At 39.1% G+C, this 23,963-nt stretch overlaps 1 protein-coding gene across 3 annotated transcripts in view; it reads right to left on the bottom strand.

The window, feature by feature from the left end:
• Positions 1-23,963, bottom strand: part of LOC119500254 (nck-associated protein 5-like) — an 81,445-nt gene that overhangs the window by 32,744 nt on the left and 24,738 nt on the right. For all 3 annotated transcript variants that reach the window (XM_037789904.1, XM_037789905.1, XM_037789906.1), the window contains exons 3-7: positions 17,960-18,050; positions 15,411-15,581; positions 8,843-8,911; positions 6,575-6,613; positions 4,834-4,953 (exon numbers count right to left, since the gene is read on the bottom strand). In XM_037789904.1, coding sequence (XP_037645832.1) covers positions 4,834-4,953; positions 6,575-6,613; positions 8,843-8,911; positions 15,411-15,581; positions 17,960-18,050 — 490 coding nt within the window. The remainder of the gene's footprint in view (positions 1-4,833; positions 4,954-6,574; positions 6,614-8,842; positions 8,912-15,410; positions 15,582-17,959; positions 18,051-23,963) is intronic.

The raw sequence follows: 23,963 nt of genomic DNA, 5'->3' as shown, positions 1-23,963 counted from the left end.
GGCTGAAATTTTACCAGGGCTTTGGTCAAGACGAATTATGGATCCAGGTTCAAGTGTGGCCAATACAAAGAAGGAATTCTAAATTTAGTATGTGAAAATCAAACATTTTATTGGCCAGATACACTACATTTTACATTTAAGCCATTAATAAAACATGTCTTCGCTGTCAATCTAACTTCACTACACTTCACAATGAATTGTAAAATACACCCTTGGGCACTCAAAAAGTTCACCACAGGTCGTGTTAAACTAAACTTTCGTCAGACAGTCAAAGTCTACAACAACATGACCTGCCCTTAAAGACTCTGCCGTTACTGCATTAAACCTGCATTTTGATGGACAATTCAAGCTGTTTAATAGAAGAAACTTTTTGGAGAAAAGATAAAATTTCAACATACATGAAGGTGTGTGTGTGCGCTCCTTCCACCTAAAGCCATGACAATGATGTGTCCCTGTAATGTTTATGGAACAATTTCGATGCTGAAATTTGAAGAAAAGCCTGATGTTCATAAGTTGTCCTGTGTGCAGCGGTAGCTTCTATAAATTATATACTGCAGATATATTTTTCATCAAGCAATGGCTTGGTTGTTTCCTCTTATTTGGCATATCATTTGTTTGGTCAGCAGTTTGCGACTACGCCTCAAAGGAGGTGTCTAACACCAAAAGCATTAGAGTTGGCAACCCTGAACTGATTCTGAGTCTTATGGTCTCCTCTTTGGTACACACAGATCTGATGTTTTGCCACCATTTTTCATCTCTCCAGTTGAGCTAAAGCTCCAGTGGATGTTTAAGTCCTATGCTTCATGTACGTCATGATGTGCCCACTAAGTCTGTTTGTTGGATTTTGCTCTTAGTGATACACCAATTTTCCCACTTTTTTTGCAATATTTTGATTTTGTTTTTCAAATTTCTAGCATTTCCACTCTTATAATGAAAAATTAAAAATGCACATAAACCAAAACCAAAACACTATCAAGGTGGATGGATGGAAATGCACTTGTCGAGGAAGCATTTGCCTCCTAGTAATATATGGCCTCATGCTATGTGATGCCTACAGTACCATATGGCTACCATTCATATTGAGGAAATATCTGAAATCCATTTTCTAGAGATAAAAAGGTGCACCTGAACCTGACTCCATACATAGGCACCAGAATAGGGGGGACAACGAGACTTTTTGCCCCCCCACTTCCAGGTGTTATGGTAATAAAGTGGTAACGTCTAAGCCAGGTATTATAAGGTCATAGAATGTTGGTGATAATGTCCATATGGCGTAACATGTTGGACCTCTATCCAATCATAATCAACCATTGCGTAGCCTAATTCAAATAAAATCCAAGTGATCTGACATCCAACACACCATAGTATAGGTAGGCAACCCAGCCATCTTGAAACACGGACCCTGTCTCGTTAACCATGCTTTTTGGGCGGGACTTTTTGCTGTGTCATTACCATTCATATACAACAATAATGTGTTTATGAATACATTTTTTACTAGAGCACAAAGTTCTTCATAGATTTAACCTCCTAATTTTGCTCTCAGAGTGCACCAGATTGATGCATTCAACTAAAAAAATTTACAAAGGGTATGATGTCCACCCACCACGGTTTCACAAAACCCTGTGGGAAACACAGTATTACGTCATGCAAAACTGGATGTCCCCCCTACTTCAAAACTCATTCCGACGCCGCTGGCTCCAATATAATATCTAACCATGTTTGGATTCCTATGGGTCTTATTTTGGGATTTTTGTGGTTTTGATGCATTGATAGGAAATTAAATAACCAAATGTAACACATTCAAAACAATAATTTCAAGGAATTTCATTTGATGTGTCATCCAGCCCTAGCCAAAAACACACATATATTTAAACTTTGCTTACACAGAAAACTTAGTGGTTGATTTTCCTGCCTCTGGTGCTCCTAATCTGTCTCTGTTGCTATTTACCTGCTGTCTAAATACAGAATCTAAGCTAAGAGGAGTGATGGCCTACTCAACAAAACAATTAACTATACCGAGACTGGACCCAGGACTCAGGACTACATCCCTGCAACCTACCACAAATAATGAAGGCATGTGGACAAGCAGCAAACTGCACCAGTATGTGCAGAGGTGAATCTATTCAACAGCACAGCACACACTTTAAGTGTGTTGTGCTGTTTGTAATTGGCTTTAATAAGCATGAGAGTTCCTGCTGGTACAATGACAGTGAGAGATCCACAGTGCAGTCCAATAACCCAACGTTTCTGTCAATTACAGCTTACACTTCTTTGAAAATGAAGGGCTGGCAAGCTGGGCTCGACCATCCATTTCAGGGGTTTTCTTCCAATATTCAGCTCAGAATGCAAAAAGAATCATCTGTCCATCAGAAATATCATCCATCATCAACTATTCATGGTAGAGCCAACCAGTTGACTTTAGATTTTCACAACAGGACACACGTTTCTAGCCATTGCAACACATCTCTGCTGTAGGGATCTGCAGAACAAGTGTATTTGTTTGCTATATAGTTTCTGTTTTATAATAAATGCTTCCTCAATTCAAACCAAAATTAATTCAGATTTTGAAAGATTGTTACTTGCTGAACCCTCAATATCTTGGAGATACTCTGATGAAATGGTGTTAATGGTTTGGTGTTAATTTCCATTACAATTTTATATATATAAATAATTAAAACAATTTAAATGAACACTAAATAAATCTACGAGTATGGATAGAATGTTTACATTTTGAACACGCGTCAGATCTAAAAGGATTTGATCAGCCAGCGCTGTGCAGCATGAGAGCAGCACTGACTCATTATTGTTAGACGCTGATCAAAGCAGCCAAATCGAGCCCGTCAGCAGGTTGCATAAATAGACCTCAAAACACTTATAATAATTCTAAAAAATGGATCAGCCAACCCGAGGATCAAAAGGATTGCTGGGAGGAAAAGGTTAAAAGAAAATTAAACGTTACAGGGTGCTGTCATACAGAATATCACTGTTGTGGCAAAGGAGAAAAAAAGCCATAACTGCAGTGTGTTAGTTTATCATGCCCCCGTGAGAGGTGGAACATGAATATTTTAAAAGATACATGAGCATCTGTGAAATGGTAAACAATAGAGAGATATTTTAGTGATCATAATGTCCTTGAATACTAATTAATCTGACTTTTGTTTCCTAAACAGACTCTTAAATAATGTCATCAGTATTTAATTAACTTCTCTGCAATGCCTACCACTGTCGCAGTGACATATCTGGCAACCAAAACATATTTCCAAGGCTTTTGCCATCATGAGGAATGACTGACCTTAAAAAGTTTCAGGCAATAAGAAAACAAATGTTAGCAAGTATCACTTCTGTGTGAGTGCCATAGTGCTGAAAGAATGTGTTATAATCATTGTTCACCTGCTGGAGAGATTTAAGATTGACTGTGTAGTAGAGGTAACAACCTAAACCTAAAACATTAAAGCTGCATTAACTGTTTTTTGGGGGCCAGAACAAGCTAAAAACAAACACTGTAATGGACTTGGACTTGGACTTATATAGCGCTTTTCTAGTCTTCCGACCACTCAAAGCGCTTTACACTACATGTCAGTATTCACCCATTCACACACACATTCATACACTGATGGCAGAGGCTACTAAGGTGCCAACTTTGCCCATCAGGATTTAATCTAAATACTCATTCACACACCGATGGCTATGCCTCCGGGAGCAATTTGGGGTTAAGTGTCTTGCTCAAGGACACATCGACATGTGACCCGAAACAGCCGGGGATCGAACCACCGACCTTCCGATTGGTGGACAACCTGCTCTACCCTCTGAGCCACAGCCGCCCTAATCACCTTATGAACTTTTTTTTATGGCTAACGTGTTAGCAAACTATTTTTTACACATCCAGCAGAGCATTAATTTGGAGTTGTCCAATATTCACTCTCCTTTCAGTTTTGTTTAGGTCTCCACCAACTCATGACTAAAAATATCGGGCTGTTTAGATGCTAAATGCTCCACTATGTTCACCAGCTAGTGGCTAACTTTGTCTGTCTGCTCTTTGGTGCCGGGCAGGTAGCGTACAGTAGGTTTTGAGAGATGAATTAGTTATAAATAGATGCCTTTTGTGGTTAGAACCAAAGCTAATAAGATCGCCAAGTTTGCGATAATAAGCAAAAAGATGCTAAAATGCTACGTAGAGCTGAGAGGAACTGCAGAATCGTGTGATAATTCTCTGGGTTTAGTAGCTACACCTGTCAAAGTAGACATTGTCAAACAATTTCTTTGTATATAAAAATTGATTAGTGCAGCTTTAAAGCTCTACAGTGCAGTTAGTGTTGAAGCTCAACAACTGAACATGGTGGCTAACAATACTACATGAAGGCGAAGGTTTTAACCAATTATCCCTCTATGGTTGAGAGCATTCCAATTAGAGAAACATGTGCAGCTAGCTCACTTTCCAGCTCCAGCTGGATGAGAGGTCTGCCTCACTATTAGGCAAAGTTTTGACATGATTAGCATAAAAGAAGGGAGTGGTAAGGGATGGTAATGTTTGTTTGATGACCTACAGTGCACTGGAGCATACCACTTTGACACTAGCCAAATTAGTTAAGAAAGGAAGAATGGAAAGGCCCAAATGAATCCATTTCCAGCTCTAAATCCAACAGTAAATCTCTACATCCTAACGATTTAAACTGAATTGCACCCTGGGTAGATTTCTCTCTCTTCGTGCTCCTTTTTCAAAGTTAGTAACCTTTAGAAGTACTGTAGAGCGCTGCTCATGTAAAATTCAAACAGCCTTGAAGCAGGGTAGGTCTGTCAGTGCCTGTTTGTTTCCACTGTGCCATGTGTTCCTACCTGGGAGACAGGACTCGTGGACATTTTGACACGTTGTTGAAACAGCACACTCAGTATGCGGTTTTGCTGCTCCAAGTCAAACACACGGGTCCGCAGCTTCACACACTCCTCTTTCAAGTCCTAGAAAGCCCCCAAAGAGGAGAGAAACGGACAGGTAACTGAGACTGACGGGGATATTTCAGAGAACTACACGTGTACCAGATGCTAATTTAACAGGAACAGGACACAATGCTGTATTCATGCAAGATATGCGTTCAGTGCTCTAAAACCTGGTCTACTATGTTACAAAACAAATGAGGATCGCAGGCAATTTGCTGGTGATTCCTCACATTACAGGAGTGCTTCTGTTTACAAATATTGAAATATGCTCTATGAAGTATTTAAAATAGCAATATATGGTCTGGCATATTAATAAGTGTAGTTACCATAAACAAATGACTCCCTATTCAAAGGTGTGAAGTAAATAAATTAGGGCTGTCAATCGATTAAAATATTTAATCACAATTAATCGCATGATTGTCTGTGATTAATTGTAATCACACGTTTTTTTATCTGTTCAGAATGTACCTTAAAGTGAGATTTGTCAATTATTTAATGCTCTTATCAACATGGGAGTGGACAAATATGATTGATTTATGCAAATGTGTGTATAAATATATTACTGGAAATCAATTAACAACACAAAACAATGACAAATATTGTCCAGAAACCCTCACAGGTACTGCATTTAGCATAAAAAATATGCTCAAATCATAACATGGAAAACTCGAGCCCAACCGGCCACAACTAACTGACTATGACTTGCCCCAAACTTCATGTGATTATCATAAAGTGGGCATGTCTGTAAAGGGGAGACTCGTGGGTACCAACAGAACCCATTTTCATTCACATATCTTGAGGTCAGAGGTCAAGGGACTTTGAGAATGGCCATGACAGTTTTTCCTCGCTAAAATTTAGCTCAAATTTGGAGCCTTATTTAACCTCCTTCATGACAAGCTAGTATAACATAGTTGGTGCCAATGGATACTTTAGGCTTTTTAGTTTCATATGCAGCCAGTATCTTCACTTTAACTTTAAAACTGAGCCTGCTACAACTTCTGAAAGATGACGGTGTTAAAACAATTTTGCCTTAACCCGTTATTATCGCGTTAGTTTGACAGCCCTAAAATACATATATGTAATCATTGTAGTGAAAACATTTTGAAGTGCTCATGTAGGCTACTTAAGTAATTCCATTAAGTTCAATTTCATGGTGGACTCCATGGAGAGGACCCGGTCCCTATGTAGATATAAACGACTCATTCCAAGCTAACGAAAACACAACAACTCTTATTTTCAGGTGATTATACACTAAAGAAAACATACTTATTAATATTGTATTCCATTTCTGCCATTTTTATTTCATTTAATTATATTTTTTTATTCATTTGTCCATGACTCAAGTATGACTCCAATCCATGTCTGGTGACCATACCTTATATCGAAGGAATTGATGTGGTAACGATTTATGGATGATAAAACACTTACTTTAACATACTGTATATGCACCAACAAAAAGAACCCCAAAGGATTTTAAATTTTATTTTAATGTGGAAGATCATGAGGTAAGATTGTGCTGCTAATCTTTCTTCATGTAAGTGACCTGCAGTTACTCATCATTGTGACAGTCATCATTTCTCTGACTGATTCCAATGACTGACTGGATTAATGATGCATCAATACTGCAGAGACAAAGACAAACCTTCTGTGTGAGGAGGGCCTGGACCACCTGGTTAGCCACCTTGAAGAGAAAGAAAAGACAGTAAAAAATATGTTAAACATGTATTATGAGTCTGGTCATTATTTTAGAGTGCAGAACTTTCTGTGGAGCTTTGAGATGCAGGGAGACTGTAAATGAAAATGACCCAGTGCAAACACCATCAGAGAGAATCTAGAGGCATGTAAGATGCTGTGAGGACAAATTGACAGCGTGTTGCATCACAAAGTCCGATTTAGTGAAATCACACAGCAGCTGTCTGCAGTTAGTATACCTAACTTTATTCTCAGCACATAAATAAACGAAAAGATAGTCATAAAAATCTGAACAAATGTCTTTTTTAAGAGAATGTTTCTTTTTTTGTCCCGACAAAATGTATTTGCTTGCCGTGATGCAACTGGGATTAGACTGACCAAACTTTTATATCCTGACTTTTAGTTTAGTTTTTATTATGAATATAAAACAGCATCATCTGAAAATGCCATATTTCCTGCTTATTTTGATTTCTGCAGCGGAATCATACATTATACCTCGACACTGGAATAATAACTATGTTTCCACTTTTGTGTGCCGCAAAATAATTTCCCTCCCGCTGTTTCATCTATCGATCAAAACGACTCGCCTCAGCTCATTCAGGCCATGACAGGAAGCCTTCTGAATGCTTTCCTCGAAAAAGATTAATGTGCATAATAAGGCTGAAAAGCAGGAGAGGAGAAATTCATCCCACAGCAGAAACTCTGAAATTTCTGTCCTCAACCAGAATATGTTATATTCTCATGGGCAGCGATCTCCATGGTAACAAGCCCATTAGTGAAGCCTGCTAAAAGAATAAAGTGGATCAGTCTTGCCGGCTGGAGAGAGATGAGGGAAAGACAGGGAAAGAGATGGAGAGACAATCAAAGTTGTCAGGGAGAAAGAGGAGTGCAGGCAGACAACCCACATGCAAGAGCTGGGTCGGCCCTCCTGAGCGGTGAGGCTCGCTCCTCCAGCTCTCATTCTTCTATCGCCCAGGGCTCTGTTGTCTGTCCACTTCAATTAGACATGTTCCCTTCTCTGGGCTTTCCTCTGTGGACTTCACTAACACTGTAGATAATAGTCTCAGTGTGGATGCGTGTCTCTTAGCTAGCTCGAAGCCGATTCTGATTCTTCCAGTCCTGACCAACAGATAACTTTGTCTGGCACTGAAGTTAAAAGTTAAAGTAATATTGTTCAACATTTTGAGACATGTTCTTACTCACTTTCCTTTCAAGAGTGAGGGGTAGAGAATTGATACCGCTCTCATAACCGAGTGGGAGCTGGAGTCAGGTTAGTCTAGCTTAGTATTAAAACTGGAGGCAGGGGGACATCTGGCTAAAAATGAATAAATAAATAAGCTTATATGCTAAATAAGCTGCAGCCAGAAGAGGATTAGCTTAAAGGAGCAGTGTGTAGGGATCTGGCGGTATCTAGTGGTGAGGTTGCAGATTGCAACCAACTGAAGCCTCTCTTGTATGCCAAGCGTGTAGATAGTCAGGGGGCCAAAATTGATATTGCAAATGAAGATAACGCCTCTGGGTAAAAGCAGACATCCTACCCAGTATTAATATTTAACTCCTTTACATGTGTTCTTGCACCCAATTTGACTGTTATCAGGTCATTAAATAGGCGTTATCAGTTACTATAAGCACCACAGATGTGGGTCAATAGGGGCCTACTATGCCTACTACGTTGTAAAAGTGAAACTTAAAAGCAACACGTTCTAAAACTGAATGAAACGTCACATTTTGAACACAAACAAAAAGGCTTCTTTAGGTTTAGGCAACAAAACAGTTAAGTTTAGGAAAAAACATCATGTTTTGGCTTAAAATAATTACGTGTCTAAAGTGAAAATGAAACTTAAAGCTTGAGAACACAAAGACAACTACACTTTGTAGCCTTGGACTTTTTCATGCTGTCTATACTACAGCGCCAGACTTCCCCTTCTGCTCCTGTCATAATTACTACGGTCGCTAGAGGTCGCTGTCGTGTTCATATAATACCTTCTTTCGGTGCTCTATCATGTGAATAGATGATAAAACCTACTAGAGGGTGTAGTAGGCCCCTTTTGACCCACATCTATGGTGGCTATAGCGACTGATAACGCCTATTCAATAGCCTGACAGTCTAATCGACTGGTTCTAGCCATGTTGTCATTTCAGAAACTATATATACTTTATTATACTATACTTTACATGACACAGGACATGTTTGTGTGGTGGGAACAGTAACACTCACCTCATCCAGACAGTGTTCATACTGCTTCCTCTGATTGTCGTTTTCAATTGACAGAGCAGAGTTCTCAGCCTGTACAAAACACACACAGATATTCTGCATGAATTACAGCTGCCATGTCAATATCTAAATAGAACTCAGAAAAAAGTTTTAAGGTTACACATCTCAGCTGAGAGTCAAATACACATGATAAATAACATGGTCAATCCTGAAAGAAACAACAAATGTGCAATAAGATAGCCTAACTGTGAACGTTTGATGATAATTTCTTCTCTGAGACAGACAGAGAAGCAGACAGATAGATAGATCAAGACGCTCTCTCCCTGCAGCGCTACAGGATTTGCAGCTTCACTGGAGAAAGACGGTTCTAAATGAATGATGCTTTAAATTTCAGGCATCCAAACTCCATCCTGCAGAACTACGTTGTGTCTGTAAGGCTCACTTGAGCTACCCCAGGTATAATTCAATTACTGACAGAGGTTTCGCACGGCGGGGAACAGAAACCATTCGGAGAACTCAGGAGGTGACTTTCCACTGAAATGATTAATCCAGTAAATCTTAAAGGCCAGGCTTCCTGAGATGGCTTGTTTTCAGTTAAGTGCTGTGGGCAACAAAAGGTTCACAGAACATCACAGAAATGGCTGATAATGACAGGAGTGAGCAGGGTTCAAAGAAGTGGCCACCTCACACAGCTCAGCATTGTCTTCAAACTAACCCGCGGTGATAGTCAAAGATAATCACCACGGTATTTTAACCTGCTTCAATAGCTGGCTGCTGAAAAGATACTGACTAAGATCCTGAGACTGCTCACAGTGAATCACACAATATGGTTTAGTATGGATTGTTCTGACTACGTTTACATGCACACTAATATTCGACTATAATTCTGAATATGACAATATTCGGAGTTTGATTCGGGTCATGTAAACAGCATATTCTGTTTGGATAGTCTGAATTAGGGCTCATTCATAATGGAGCATTTTTTCCGATTAAGACATGTGGGATATATCGATATTAGGGCTGTCAAAGTTAACGCGATAGTAACACATTAACGCAAATTTGTTTTAACGCCACTAATTTCTTTAACACATTAGGTAGCGGGCTCAGTTTTAAAGCTGGAGTGAAGATACTGGTATCATATGAAACTAGACAACCTAATCCATTGGTACCAACCATGTCATCTTAGCTTGTCATGAAGAAGGTTAAATAACACTCCAATGGCCATTTTCAAAGGGGTCCCTTGACCTCTGACCTCCAGATATGTGAATGAAAATGGGTTCTCTGGGTACCCACGAGTCTCCCCTTTACAGACATGCCCACTTTATGATAATCACATGCAGTTTTGGGGCAAGTCATAGTCAAGTCAGCACACTGACACACTGACAGCTGTTGTTGCCTGTTGGGCTGCAGTTTGCCATGTTATGATTTGAGCATATTTTTTATGCTAAATGCAGTACCTGTGAGGGTTTCTGGACAATAATTGTCAATATTTTGTGTTGTTAATTGATTTCCAATAATAAATATATACATACATTTGCATAAAGCAGCATATTTTTTTCTCCACTCCCATGTTGATAAGAGTATTAAATACTTGATAAATCTCCCTTTAAGGTACATTTTGAACAGATACAAAATGTGCAATTAATTTGCAGTTAATTGTGATTAATCATGGACAATCATGCGGTTAATCGCAATTAAATTTTTTAATCGATTGACAGCCCTAATTGATATTATCCAGCTTTTGGAGCATTATTTCGACATGTATACAGCGCATTTAGAATATGCGTCTCAATTGTTTTTTTTACGGCAGTTTGCAACACACGGCCTCTTTCCTGTTTACAGTCAGCGCTGTGCGTTGTACACAAACCAACTAGCTGACAGTTTGCAGAGATGCATGCCCAAAAGAAAAGTCCACATTTCTGGTCGGAAGGAGAAGCACACCTACTTTTACACATTATGAAAGAAGTGGATATCAACAGGTTTTTTGATTTGAGCAAATATCACAACGCCGACCTTTTCAAGAAGGTGGCTGAAGGAATGAAAGAGGGAGGACGTGTTCGCACGGTCGAACAAGTCCGCCACCGGTTACGCTACTTGAAGTATTCACGGCTGCATGTAAACGGGAATATTATTGGAATATTCATTTTCATTAGATATGTAAACAGCTTAAAAGGAATGTTGTCTTTTTCAGAAAAAGGGCACATTTTGCGCATGTAAACATAGTTAGTGTCTAAAAGGCCACGGATTAGCCGGAAGGCTGGCAGCTGGTGTGTGTAAAGGTCAGGGAAGTCCAAGTTATAAGTCTGAATTTTAAGTGTTTGATCTTTATATATAATTTGTTATGTGAGCTCACACTTGCTATTGATGTGACAGTACTCATTTGCAAATGAGCATGATTGATTAACATGTTATACAGTAGATTGCACATTATATGTCAATACATATTGTATTTAGGCTTAGAATCTTCATTCAGAAAGAAATTAAGAGCCATTATTGCCCCTGCATAATGTAAAATATATATATCCATATTGTAAAAATAAATCACTGGCACAGATGTAAATGTTTGGCAGTGTGCTTATCGCCACGCTCCCTCATCCTTGTTATTACACAGTTAACATGGTTGATCTGCAGCGAGCATCGCATCAATCAGGGTTTCAGGCTCAACTGTTAAATTCCACTGAATATTAGTTTTTGGTTGAGGAGCTGAGATGAGTCAGCGGCTTCTCCTCAGTCAAAAAGCGCAGCAAGCTCAGTTTGTTTTTATTATTTATCTTTTCACTCTTATTTGTGGTTCTTGGAGCATTTTTTTTTCTTCATTTTTTCATGGTAGATTATATGGAAGGTGCCCAAGTGTGCCATAATGACTGGAAAGTAGTTTCCAACTAAATGGAAAACCTTGTAATGTTTCTCCAGTTCAGCGTTAAAGTTTAATTGCAAATGTGGGTAAAATAAAGGCAGCCACCATGAAGAGGCAACGGCATGAAAACCACAAAATACACTCTGAATGATCCATTAGGGTCAACAAAGTAGACAAGAAAATTGATGTAATTTAAGGCGGCACTTTATTCTAAAAGATCCTCACTAATGACAGAGTGGTTATGCAGGATTTCTATTTCTATTAGACCACAGTATTAATGACAGGAAATTAAATATCACTGAAATATCACTGAAATGGTGATATGGTGGCTGGTGAAAATTCAGCAGGCAGCCATGCTGGTAATTACTTGAACTTGCACGCAATTATTGTGAATTTATCAGGATGCAGAATGCAACATTAAAGTATTTGCAGTTGATGCACATACGGTGTAGTTTGCATATGCTGCATGCATTTACTAAAATAATGAAAATCTGTCTATGTATTTACTGTTAGGTCAGTTTAATTTGAATCCTTTGCTTGGTTTTCTCTCTTTATTTATAGGCTTTTAGCAGAGTCACCACAAGTCTTTGCCAGGCATGTCGTATATTGTTACGTTCAGAATAAGTTGTGCTACTCATAAATGCCATCAATTTGCATGTGAGTTGTACTCTGATGCACTGTCTGTATGTCCTCAGGTTTTCAATACACAGTGAATATGAATCGGTAGAGGAGAGTGTCCCATGTTGATGGGACATTGAGTTTTAGAAATGTAAAAAGAAAAAAGTGATAGTGCAACATGAAAAAATAATTGATATTAATGGATTTTGTCACTCCCATTAATATTCTTTACTTATTGGTTGTTTTCCTTGTGGCGGTACTGAGTTCCCCAGACTTTAGTTGTTCAGTCAGAAGACTGAAAAACAGTTCCCATCCACATAATAATATAAAATAAAATGCCTTCTTAATAATAATAATGAACAAATGCCTCTTCGATAATGAACAAATGCCTCTATAATAACAAACAATTAAGGAAACTGAAATATTGGTTTGTGTTTTTCCTTTTACCCTCCTTTAAAGTTTTCCCAAATAAAATACACTAAAAGAAAGGGGTATAAAGGGTTTCATTGAAAATCAACAAATGAATAGAATACAAAAATACAGCCTGCAGGCGTTAGGCTATTGTAAGGCAAGCCAGATCGTTGCACAAATAGTACCTAAACGTCCCAGTGCAGGTAACCCAATTGGTTGGCACTTAACTTGTTTCCCCAACTAGGAGAGTCAACACTCTCAACAAACAAAACACAAAGATCACAGAATCCCAAAAGGGCCCAAAACAGACCAGAGTTTCTGATAAAGCTGATAACACATGTTGCATTGAGTGAAGGAGAGATCAGAATGACCCTGGGTGTGCAGTTTCCCTCCTCTTTTAAGCCCTACAGAAAGGGCGTCGTTACACCCTGATTGGCCAAGAGGGGAATGCACCAAGCTGCTCTCAACTATCATTTAAGAGCCAGTCCCCACACCCTGCGCAACAGGTGAACTGAATAACCCTCTAATCACTCAGCAACTCAACCAAAAAAACACCAGGGAAAAGGGAAACAACAGCAAGCACCAGAGAATTGGCAGCTGCCACATCCTCATGTCTGTGTAACACAGGAAGACACAAAGGTCACATGTTTTTTTTCAGATTACCTGTCTCATGCACTACTGTCAGGATATAGTGACCGTTTTATAAACAAAACTTTTTTTTAATCATATTTGCTCCATTTCCACCTACTGCTGCTTTAAGGTAGCACAGTCGTCATTACTGTTCATATTTTTAAAAACAACCTTAACAAATGTGACCATCACAAAATCACATCCAGCAAAACAAAACATGCAAAGCAGAATTTGAAGAAGTGAATTCTGCTTTTAGGTGGATTTTACCTCTACGGCGATGCTTTGATATAAAAGTGCGATCAATAATGGCTGTGAGACCTCTCACAGGATGTTAAGTCCTATTACCTTTAGCAGGGGAGGTGTGACAGAGAGGAGCACTGTACATTCACTGGAACACTGGCTGCAAATGTTAACTACCCTGTCAGCATTTTAATTATCACCTCCTGATATGAATAACTCCTTTGTATCCTGCTGTTCCTGTCGTGCCCCTAGGACCGCTCTTCAGCATAATGGGCTCTCATTTTCTGCAGGCCTCATTTTCAAAGACAGATAGAGAGGCATGATGAAACACTCATTGTGCTTGTTTCTCACCTACATGGCTCACTGGTATTTTCAAATGAAGCTACACAGACTCGGCTGCTGTGAGTGACATGCGACAGTGGTTAATGATCATTTAATTTCATTACTGTTTCACATTCATGCCAACCTTGAGACCTTAAAATAGGGAGGATTTCAAAACCTGGGTTTGGGGGGTTCCAGAGACTTTGAAATCTGCATTCTGGTGACTTTAAAAAATTTAAAATAACAAAATAATAGTTGTAAGTATACTGCAACAGCATTTTTATATTAAACTCTATTTTTATCTTTAATTCTCAGGAAAGACAACGGAAAAATTCATCCCTCTGGCGTGAACTTGTCATGTGAATCTCTAGCAAAAACGAATATTCATCAGTTTTTTTTGCCCTGCTTGAGTATTTCTTTCAGTCAGCTCTCTCCGTTTCTCTCTCCGTCTCTCACTCACTGAAGGTCCTTACAGAAACTACGAGACAACGACACCACTGCGCTCTGAACCCCATTATTTCCAATGGCTTGTGCTGCGCCACGACGGCTTTTTGCTACATCTAACAAAGCCAAACGATGTGCGCTGAACCCAGCGGCGAGCACAGCTCAAACTGCGCTGTTACGCGAGCATAGACTGCTCTCTTCCGCCGGGAAACGACATTTGGTGTAGCTGTACACGCTGTACAGTGCCAGAAACAGGTTAAGATAACAAAAAGGAAAAAAAAGTTTTAAAATTTGCCATAAATCGGGAGAAATATGCGAGAATTATGACCCTGGAGGAATCCGGGAAAGGGCAATGAAATATGCTGTTTCATGCTACACAGTATTCCCGAGGAATTCATTATGTATTTACCTCAGGCAGTTTTTGAATTATTTCTATGCATCTTTCACTAATGATTTAAAATAGCCTAGACCTTAGCTAGCCATTTCTACCACATAACCCAGTTGGACACAACAAAAATATCAATTTGAAGCTGCACAGGGGTCTGCGGCACGCCTAAAGGATTTGATGAAGGCCAGTATGTAAAAATGTAAGACTTTACTGTGGTTTACTGTGCGGGCCAGATGATTTTAGCGGAGGGCTGTTCGGTCCACGGGCCACAATTCGCGACCTTTGCTACAGCGAAAGTGAGAAGTGCTAATTAGTTTATCGACCTGCATAAACAGCCACTCAGAGTCAAAGTGTTAGGGATGAACTAACACCAAGTCACTTCTTTAACACCCTGTAACCCTTCCTGAATAGGAAAAAACTAAATCTTGTAATGATCATCATGTAACCAGTACAATAATATTCAGTCCTTGGAAAAAAACAGCCTCGTGTGCAGTCCTTGAGTTTGCCCAATTATTCCAAATCTCCACAGATATCTAATGAACTACATCTAATTAAATAAAACATGTTGTACTTTCAATATATCGATCTGACATTTCAGGGATGGGGCAAAGGAAGGGTGGTGTGGAAACGGGGGAAGAAGTGGACCATGCAATCCACTTTACCTCCAAGGCTCGGAGTCGCTCTAGCAGGGGATTGCTGTCCTTTGAATTCTCCTCCGACCCTCCACCGGCCTCAGGCGAGGCAGCCATCTCTGCTGCTGCTGCTGCTGCTGCTGCGACTGTGGGACCCTCCAGACTGTCCTGCTGCTTCCACATCTCCTCCAGGAGTTTGTCCTGAAACGCAGAGAGAGAGAGCGGATCAAAGACACATGCCTCAAAGTCACAAAGAAATGAAACATAAATTCTTCATCATGGGCTCCGGTTCTATTAGCAGTAAATCTTGATAAACAACACACTGAATGCCGCCACTACTGCATCTATAAAACTTCCACTTGACTTCAAAGTTCATTAACCCATTCTACTTTTATTAGTAACATTGAATCAAATGACCTCTTGTGATGTGACAGCAAGTCTAACTGGGAATCAACACTTACTTTGATGCGTCTGCAGCTCTGGTTCACTTGATCTGTAGGGGTGACTAATTACAGCCCTAAACCTAGCCAAGCATACCCGCTGTTTTGGTTCATATGCAGCAGCGCAGAGTGCAAAAAGGGCTGAGTGAAGTGGAATATGAATTGGAGGGCGTGTTGATTAATAAATAAACTCTCATCGCAGGAGATCACGTTCTTGTACTTGTCTGGAAGATGCAGAGCGACATAATGTGAACACACAGTTTTTTAATAGTTCATTAGTACAATGAAATACATAATAATAAATAGTTTGGGGTAGCAGTTTTATATGATTGCACCTATCCGATGCTATTTTATTCATAATTTTACTGTATTTCAAAATGGTCACCTCATATTTAAAAATGTTTGCTGCGTATCGCATTTCAAGAATCAAACGTGAAAGACTGATTTATTCTTCTCATTTTAAGTTAAAAAAGGAGGCTGTGATACACGGTATTAATGAGCCCTGGTAATCTGACGTTTCAACAGAACACAACAGAATACTGGGTTTTATACAAGCCCCCAGGAAGAGCGCCAAGCAAATTAGAACATTAGTCATTTCTATTCTTTATTTTGGGTACGAGTCACTGTTTTTTTGCTCCAAATTCATACTTGTTGTTCATGTAGTGATATAACTTTTCTAATATCTTTTCTTTATTACAGTCAGTATTACACATTTTGTGCTTTAATTTTGTCTTTTCTCTCACTTATCATTGGCGCTCCATACTCGTTTGCATGAAATTAGATGATGAGATTTTTGCCTATTGGCCTGTTATGTAATGTTGCATTATTTAGCACTTAGCATTAATGATCAATGTAGAATTGCAGAAACCTTAAAAAGTCTTGAATCAAAAATAGAGGAAGATGGATGGTAGCATAAGGATGAGTTACAACTCATTAGTATTATGAATTATGAGCCTTGTTTGCACTTTGTAATATGGTTCATTAGTTTGTATGTACTGGACATTCATCCATATCAGAGCTGATCGTCTAAAGTGTGTGAGACCATTTCTGAGAGTCACATTGTGGGGACTCGTCTTTAACTTGGACAAAGTAAACTATTAAATGTTAGGGTCCACAATTCTTTAGTAAGGTTACACTGTAAAACATTATACTTTTACTAGTATGAACTAATCTTTCAACATTAATTTTCTGTAAACCGCTAAAAAAGAGTTCTCAAGAAAGCCTCCTGTCAATTCAGAAATCAAACAAATTATTGTTATCTTTAATAACAATCAAAACAATGCTACCTATGACGAGGGTAAGTATCCATTTCATTCCCTACCTTATACGCTTTTATGGCTTCAATATTCAATATTGATTAAGATGAATCCCATCTACAGCGAAACCATGCATCACTCCAGCAGTCAGCTTTTAAAGTCTCACTCTTTCATCATTTCTTAGATTTCTTAGACACATTACAGCCTGTGCAAGAAAAAAACATAATTCTCCCGCTTACACTATTATCTTGACAGAGCATATTATAAACGTGACTTGAAACATGAAGCCATCATCTTAAAAAGACTGGGGAAGATGAGATCAATCAATAGTATATCTAATGGTAAATCATCCCTATGGGGTTTTCTAAAATGTTATATCTGAAATTTGGATGTTGAAAAAATGAAAAAAAAAGAAAATCAATTGTTCACATATTCTACAGTTCTGTAATAGTGCAAAGAGAAAATACTGCTCAAACTATTGTTTCACTTTATCATATAACCTTGTTGTCAATTAAGAACAAGTTTTTATCAGTTTCCAGCAGGGTTGTCAATCGATTAAAATCATTGTTCATGATTAATCGCAATTAATCGCATTATTTTCCATGATTAATCGCAATTAATCACATGATTGTCCATGATTAATCGCACATTTTTTTATCTCAAAGGTTCACAATGTAGGCCATGACAGTTTTTCCCTGCCAAAATTGCATGTAAGTTTGGAGTGTTACAGCATTACAGAGTGTTATAGTATGACATGGTTGGTACCATGGTTGTATTCTCTAGGTTTTCTAGTTTCGTACGATACCAGTATCTTCACTCTAGCTTTAAAACTGAGCCCCCTACAACCTAAAAATCCCAAGTATTGTGACTGGAGGTCTTGTACCTTGTATGCTTTCATGAGGTCCAGTGGGTCCACCTTGGGCCCTTCCAGTGAGTCCGGGTTCTGTAGTAGCGTTCGCACCGTCTCCTCCATGCTGCGTTCAAGAAGAGAACAGGAAAAGTGGTCAGAGTAGCCCACTGAATGGGAGGAAGTGCTAAGAGAATCAAAGACTTCATAGAACATAATGAGCATGACCGATAAAACTTCAAGTCAAATGTTGGGGTCGGGGAATATTTGAAAAAACATTTTAAAGGCTCAATCAATAATTTTTGACTATATAATGTTTATTCATGTATAAAGTTAGATGCATTTTGTGTGTTTATAAGCTTATCATATTTGTATAATACATAAATATTTAAATATATATATACATATTTTGATGGTTGGGAAACATCTTTTTTTGTATTTGGATTACTGACCAGATTTGCCTTCATGTAATAGCTTATGACAAGGCGTACACTGAATGGGGAAATTAACTATGTCTGCAGTACAATGTAATTTATCCAGCTCAGTGAGTACAGTAATGAAGTTGCTAATTGGAGGGTGAAGCCAATACACCTGTTGATGGAGGTTCTCATGTTATATGGACAGAACGTCTCCGCATTTCATCATTTGCGAATGACTGCATGAACAGTCAACATCATCATCAGATCAGCCGCCCCTGAGAGGATTTGACGTTATATAAAAATAAATTGAATTGTATATACTTTATATCAAATGTAACAGGTAGATAAACAAGGAAGAATAGAGTTCAGCTGCTCAGTATTTTAATTTATCCCTGAATTTCTGCACCCTGCCTTCAGAAGGATGACATAAAACATCAAACATTGTGGCTTTAACAAGCAGTAACAGATTTTTTGGCCACTTGGGGGCAGCAGAAACTAAATGTTCAAACACTTCATTGACATATAAACACTTTATAATGTTGATATGGTAAATGTGTTAGCAAACATTTTCTTGTTCCAGCAGATACGGAGCGACATTACCATTCATTTGGAGTTGTGTCTTCATTCACTTGATGAACATAAGTCTAATATTAACACTCCTTGTAGCTCTGTTTTGGTCTCTACTAACTCCTGAGCAAAATATTTTCTCTTTAGTTGTTAAATGCTCCACTATGGTTACTAGCCAGTCGCTAATTTTGTCTGTTTACAGACAGAATGCAGCGATGATCCTCTGTGGTATCATCACTCTATCTGATTTCTTTCACATTGCACATTTGATCTATTGTTAATATAGAAAAATAGTAGTGCAACTTTAATGTTTGATTTCAGGTATTTTCTTACCCAAATTAAATGTGCAATTTTCTAAAATCATGCTTAAAAATTGTGTTGGCAGTACATGTTTCAGACATACTGTAAATAGACTCCTACATGCAGTATGTTCCCAAGTAAAGTGCATCACAGCCATCAAAGCTCTGTTTCGACCTTTATTACACAGAGCTGTTGTGTGCAAATTCATATTATCCTTAGACATATAATACTTCCACATATTAAAGAGGACATGTTATGCTAATTTCCAGGTTCATACTTGTATTTTGAATGTTCAAAAAACACATAATTTTTCTCATCCTGACTGTCTGTCTGAATATACCTGTATTCACCCTCTGTCTGAAACAGGCGCTCCGTTTTAGCGCCTGTCTCTTTAAGAAAAAGTCCAGTCTGCTCTGATTGGCTGATCGGCTTGTGAGAAAAATATGGAGCACCTTTGCAAAGGTAGTTGTCAAGCTGTGGGCGGTATATTCTAATGAGCCTGCATGTGACCAGATCTGGAGCCAAATCTGAACAGCTTGTTGAATCACAAGTTTTCTGATCTGGACAGCCCAACTGACTGTGTTGTCTTGTTTCACAGTTTGTGGGTTGGTAGACACTCCAGATACCCAAATGTATGAGCACAAGCACTGAAAAAGTGTGTTTTTCATGATATGTCCTCTTTAATAAGGCTTCAAAACACCCATAGCTGACATTTGTTCATTGTATCAGTGTAATCTTGCCTTGTGATTTTGTGATTGTTTTGCCTCTGAGCTGTGTGTGCTTGATAGACACTGACCATGTTCCACATAATGTTGTATGCAGTGACATTTTGCCCTGTCACTTCCAGAGCAGCTTGCCCCCCTGTTTGATGTGTGTAGCACAGCCATTAGCACAAGCTGCTGACTGTGAGCACAACATTGGCATTCCTGCCCCGAGTCACTGCCACTGAACTGAAACAAACCGGGCCAAAATAAATGAAATGAACGAATGAGTTTAAAGTCCAGGAAAAAAAAGGCAAACTGAATGTAATTTCATGTGAATTTGTGCAGACTAAAAGAAGTGAAATCATCATTGCTGCTGTTGTGAATGTTGATATATTATAATGGCACATGATAATGCTTGAACAAAATTAAAAACTGTGAAATTAATCTAAACATGATGTCTTATTGAGCTCCATTCTCTGTAAAAAAACAAAAAAAAAAATCAACACAACATGATTCAACAAAAAACTAAATGTCAACGAGTAACTCTGCAGTGACAGAACACAGCTCCCAAAAATCAATCACATGACCACTTGGATGTGACAGTTGCTGGCAGTGCTCAACAGACTGCAGTCCCCATCAGCTGTACGGAGTTATGTAGCGTATTTCAGCTTGTTTTATTTTGTTTTGGAAGTCAAACTTTACTTTCACCGCATCATTTTCGGCAGCTGTTTCCAGCTCGATAAACCCACTGTACACTGCCTGCTCATCACTAAACAGCAGACAAACACAGCAACTAACTGGTGAACATAATGGAGCATTTAGCAACTAAAGCACCAGATATTTCCCCCACTTTATGATAATCACATGCAGTTTGTGATTAAATGTGTGATTAATTTGCAATTAATCAGGATTAATCATGGACAATCATGCGATTAATCACGATTAAATATTGACAGCCTTAGGTTGTTTTGTGTTGTTTTGTTTCAATTCCCAACATTAACCACGTGTTTAAAAATGTTTAAAACTGTGATCGTAATCCGGGAGAAAATGTGTTTCCCTCGAAACGTAATTGAGAAGGCAGTTTAATCGTATGGGAACATAATTTTGTACGAGACAGGGTTGAAATAGCCAAAGCTCAGAGCCAAAACTAGGAGTTGCTGCGTCAACATGACAGGCAACTATAAGGCCAGTTGCAGCCCCGGACACAGCCTGAAACTGGTAAGGCTTGGGACTTCCATGATCTTCTGGCTTATTGTTGTTGGAGGAGGAGACTCTGGTGGAAAGGTCCTTTTCTACCTCATCACTATCCACGCTAGCTAATATGACAGTGATGGTCAATGTGTCACTCTGCTGCTGTCCCTTGTCCCCCCTGTCAAACTGAACTGAATCAGATGCATGATGCCACCTTGTTTCACCACCAATACTCACTGAAGTTTAAATTTTCATCTGAAGAAGTAACCCAGTGCTTCTTCTTACCACTCAAGTTACACCTGCTTACATCAGAAAACCAAAAAATCCACAGAGGTCAAATCTACAGCATCTAATCCACTGATAAGAGTGAGTTGACACATCTTGCTGTGTGCCCTGTATGAATAACCATGATACAAAATCTGATAAGTAACATTAAACAAATCTATTTTCCTGCATCTTTTGGTTATGTTTAACAGCATCAAGTGCAACTGTTGCAATGCAACATGGATCATTTCCTCACAACACTACAGACGGTCCTCCTTAAAGTTTTGGCTCATCACACTTGCTCCTCATGATGTCGCACAAATCCACCTGACACCCATCAAAATTCATGTTATTCTCAGCAATATTTCATTCATTGCCTCCACTCATTCATCACCACTCACCCCATGCTGCTTTCCTACTGACTTCCATCGGTGCTGGTCATTTGAAATGAGGCTAACCGCATGGTTCCTCAGCTTCCTCAGCTCAGAGTTAGTTGTTGCTCTGTGTTTGTGATTGGGCACTGAAGGGAAAGTGGGTCTCCTTCTCTCCCTGTGGACCATGTGGGAAATAATGTGCAGCTGAGTGCTCTCAGAAAGAGGAAAAACAAGCTCCCGCCCTGTCTGGCTCTAACCTAACAAGGCCTCGTACTCTCCTCGACATCCCAGTCTCATGACTGCAGTCTGGCAGGAGAGATGTCTGCGGTCTGATTGTCCCTCTATGTCCAACCTCATTTCAGAAGTGATGCTGAATGAACGCAGATTTTTTTGTTTTGCTCTTACTTACTCAGGATTTGGCAAAATGTCTGTTGCATTGTGGTGCTGTCTACGCTGTAAAAAGTCACAAGAGACAGATTGAAACTGCTTTCAAAGTTGGACTCCCTGTGACTAATAAACTGACCTTTATACATAAAACTCCTGACGTTTCCCTTTAAGGAACCACTGTGTAACAATTAGAGGCAAATGGAACATAATATTAATAGGTATGTTTTATTGTACTGTTATGGTGGTTAACACTGTTGCCTCACAGCAAGAGGGTTGTAGATTCGAATTCGGCTTGGGGCCCTTCTGTGCGGAGTTTGCATGTTCTCCCCGTGTTAGTGTGGGTTTTCTCCAGGGTCTTCGGTTTCCTCCCACAGTCCAAAGACATGCAAGTTAGGTTAATTGTTGACTGTAAATTGCCCCTAGGTGAAAATGTGAATGGTTGTCTGTCTCTATGTGTCAGCCCTGTGATAGTCTGGCGACCTGTCCAGGGTGTAATCCAGCTTCGCCCAATGTCAGCTGGGATCGGCTCCAGCTCCCCCGTGGCCCTGATAAGCGGTTACAGATAATGGATGGATTTTTTTTATGTAAGGGATAATGTACAACGAGCCAGCCTCTCGACAGGGCGAAGCAGAGGGGTCTCTCATTGCCCGGATTCTTTCACAACAATGACCCGCTAGCTGTACATCATCCCGCTTATTACACTGCTACTTACTTAAGAAATCAATATTTTGACACAAAAACGGTCCGCCAGAGTCCGACATCAGAGCTGCGCCCATAGCAACAGTCTGTTATAAAGAAATTACAGACCACAGAACGCCGTGATTGACCAATCAGAATCGAGTATTCAACACAGCCGTGTAATAATTAGTGTATAATCACCTGATAATAAGAGCCGTGTTTTTGTTAGCTTAGAATGAGCCATTTATATCTACATAGGGAGCGGGTCCTCTTCACAGAGGCAGCTATGTTGCACCGCCATGTTTCTACAGTAGCCCAGAACGGACAAACCGAACTCTGTTCGGAGTCGTTAACGTCACTCACTCCCGTTGCTGCTGCTCTCTCTCTCTTGCTTCACCACTCATTTCCCACGTATACACACACTCTTAACACTGGCTCTGCTCCAGATGGCTCTAGAGAGGGCCATTTGCATTTTCATGTTGGCCACCGTAGCTCTCCAACACGCTTGGCACACGGGAGAGGCTTCAGTTGGTTGCAAATCTCGTCACATCACCGCTAGATAATGCCAGATTCTACACACTGGATGAAAGTGATGATAATGAATGAAGTATTTTTGAATGTTATGTTTGAATGCCTGATAGGATAGCAGTATGTCCAAATGAAGTTTATCTTGTGGATTATTGCATACAATTATGTTTTGTTTTGCCAAATTCAGAATTGACTCCAAGGACATTAAAAATGAATCTTCTAGTTAGTCATACTTAGTGTTGTATGACCCAAATGCTTTTTATTTATAGAAAAATACCGTAAATATATATTGTGCTGATTATGCAACAGCATAACAAACTCTTTTTTTGACAAAAATGAATACATAATTACTTATTCATTAAATTGTAATTGTTGTGGAGGAACAGCAACTGCTTGAATTTGGCAGGGATTCTAGCTAGCAAACTTACAAGTTAATGATCTTGTAATTCAACCCTTGTGGATACAATAGACTCAATCTAAAATGTCAACTTAAAGATGCATTTCATTGAGTTTTATTATTGTTTTCATTGGGTAATCTTTAAATCATAAATGTTTGTATTATGCATTATGTTAGTACAAACCTATATTGTGCTCAGCATACACAGTATACTGTATATACATGCTGTGT

The sequence above is a fragment of the Sebastes umbrosus genome, chromosome 13 (assembly GCF_015220745.1).
Source record: "Sebastes umbrosus isolate fSebUmb1 chromosome 13, fSebUmb1.pri, whole genome shotgun sequence".
In the NCBI taxonomy this organism is placed as follows: Eukaryota; Metazoa; Chordata; class Actinopteri; order Perciformes; family Sebastidae; genus Sebastes; species Sebastes umbrosus.
Note: the sequence above shows the minus strand (reverse complement) of the source record. Positions and strands in the feature narration are given on the sequence as shown.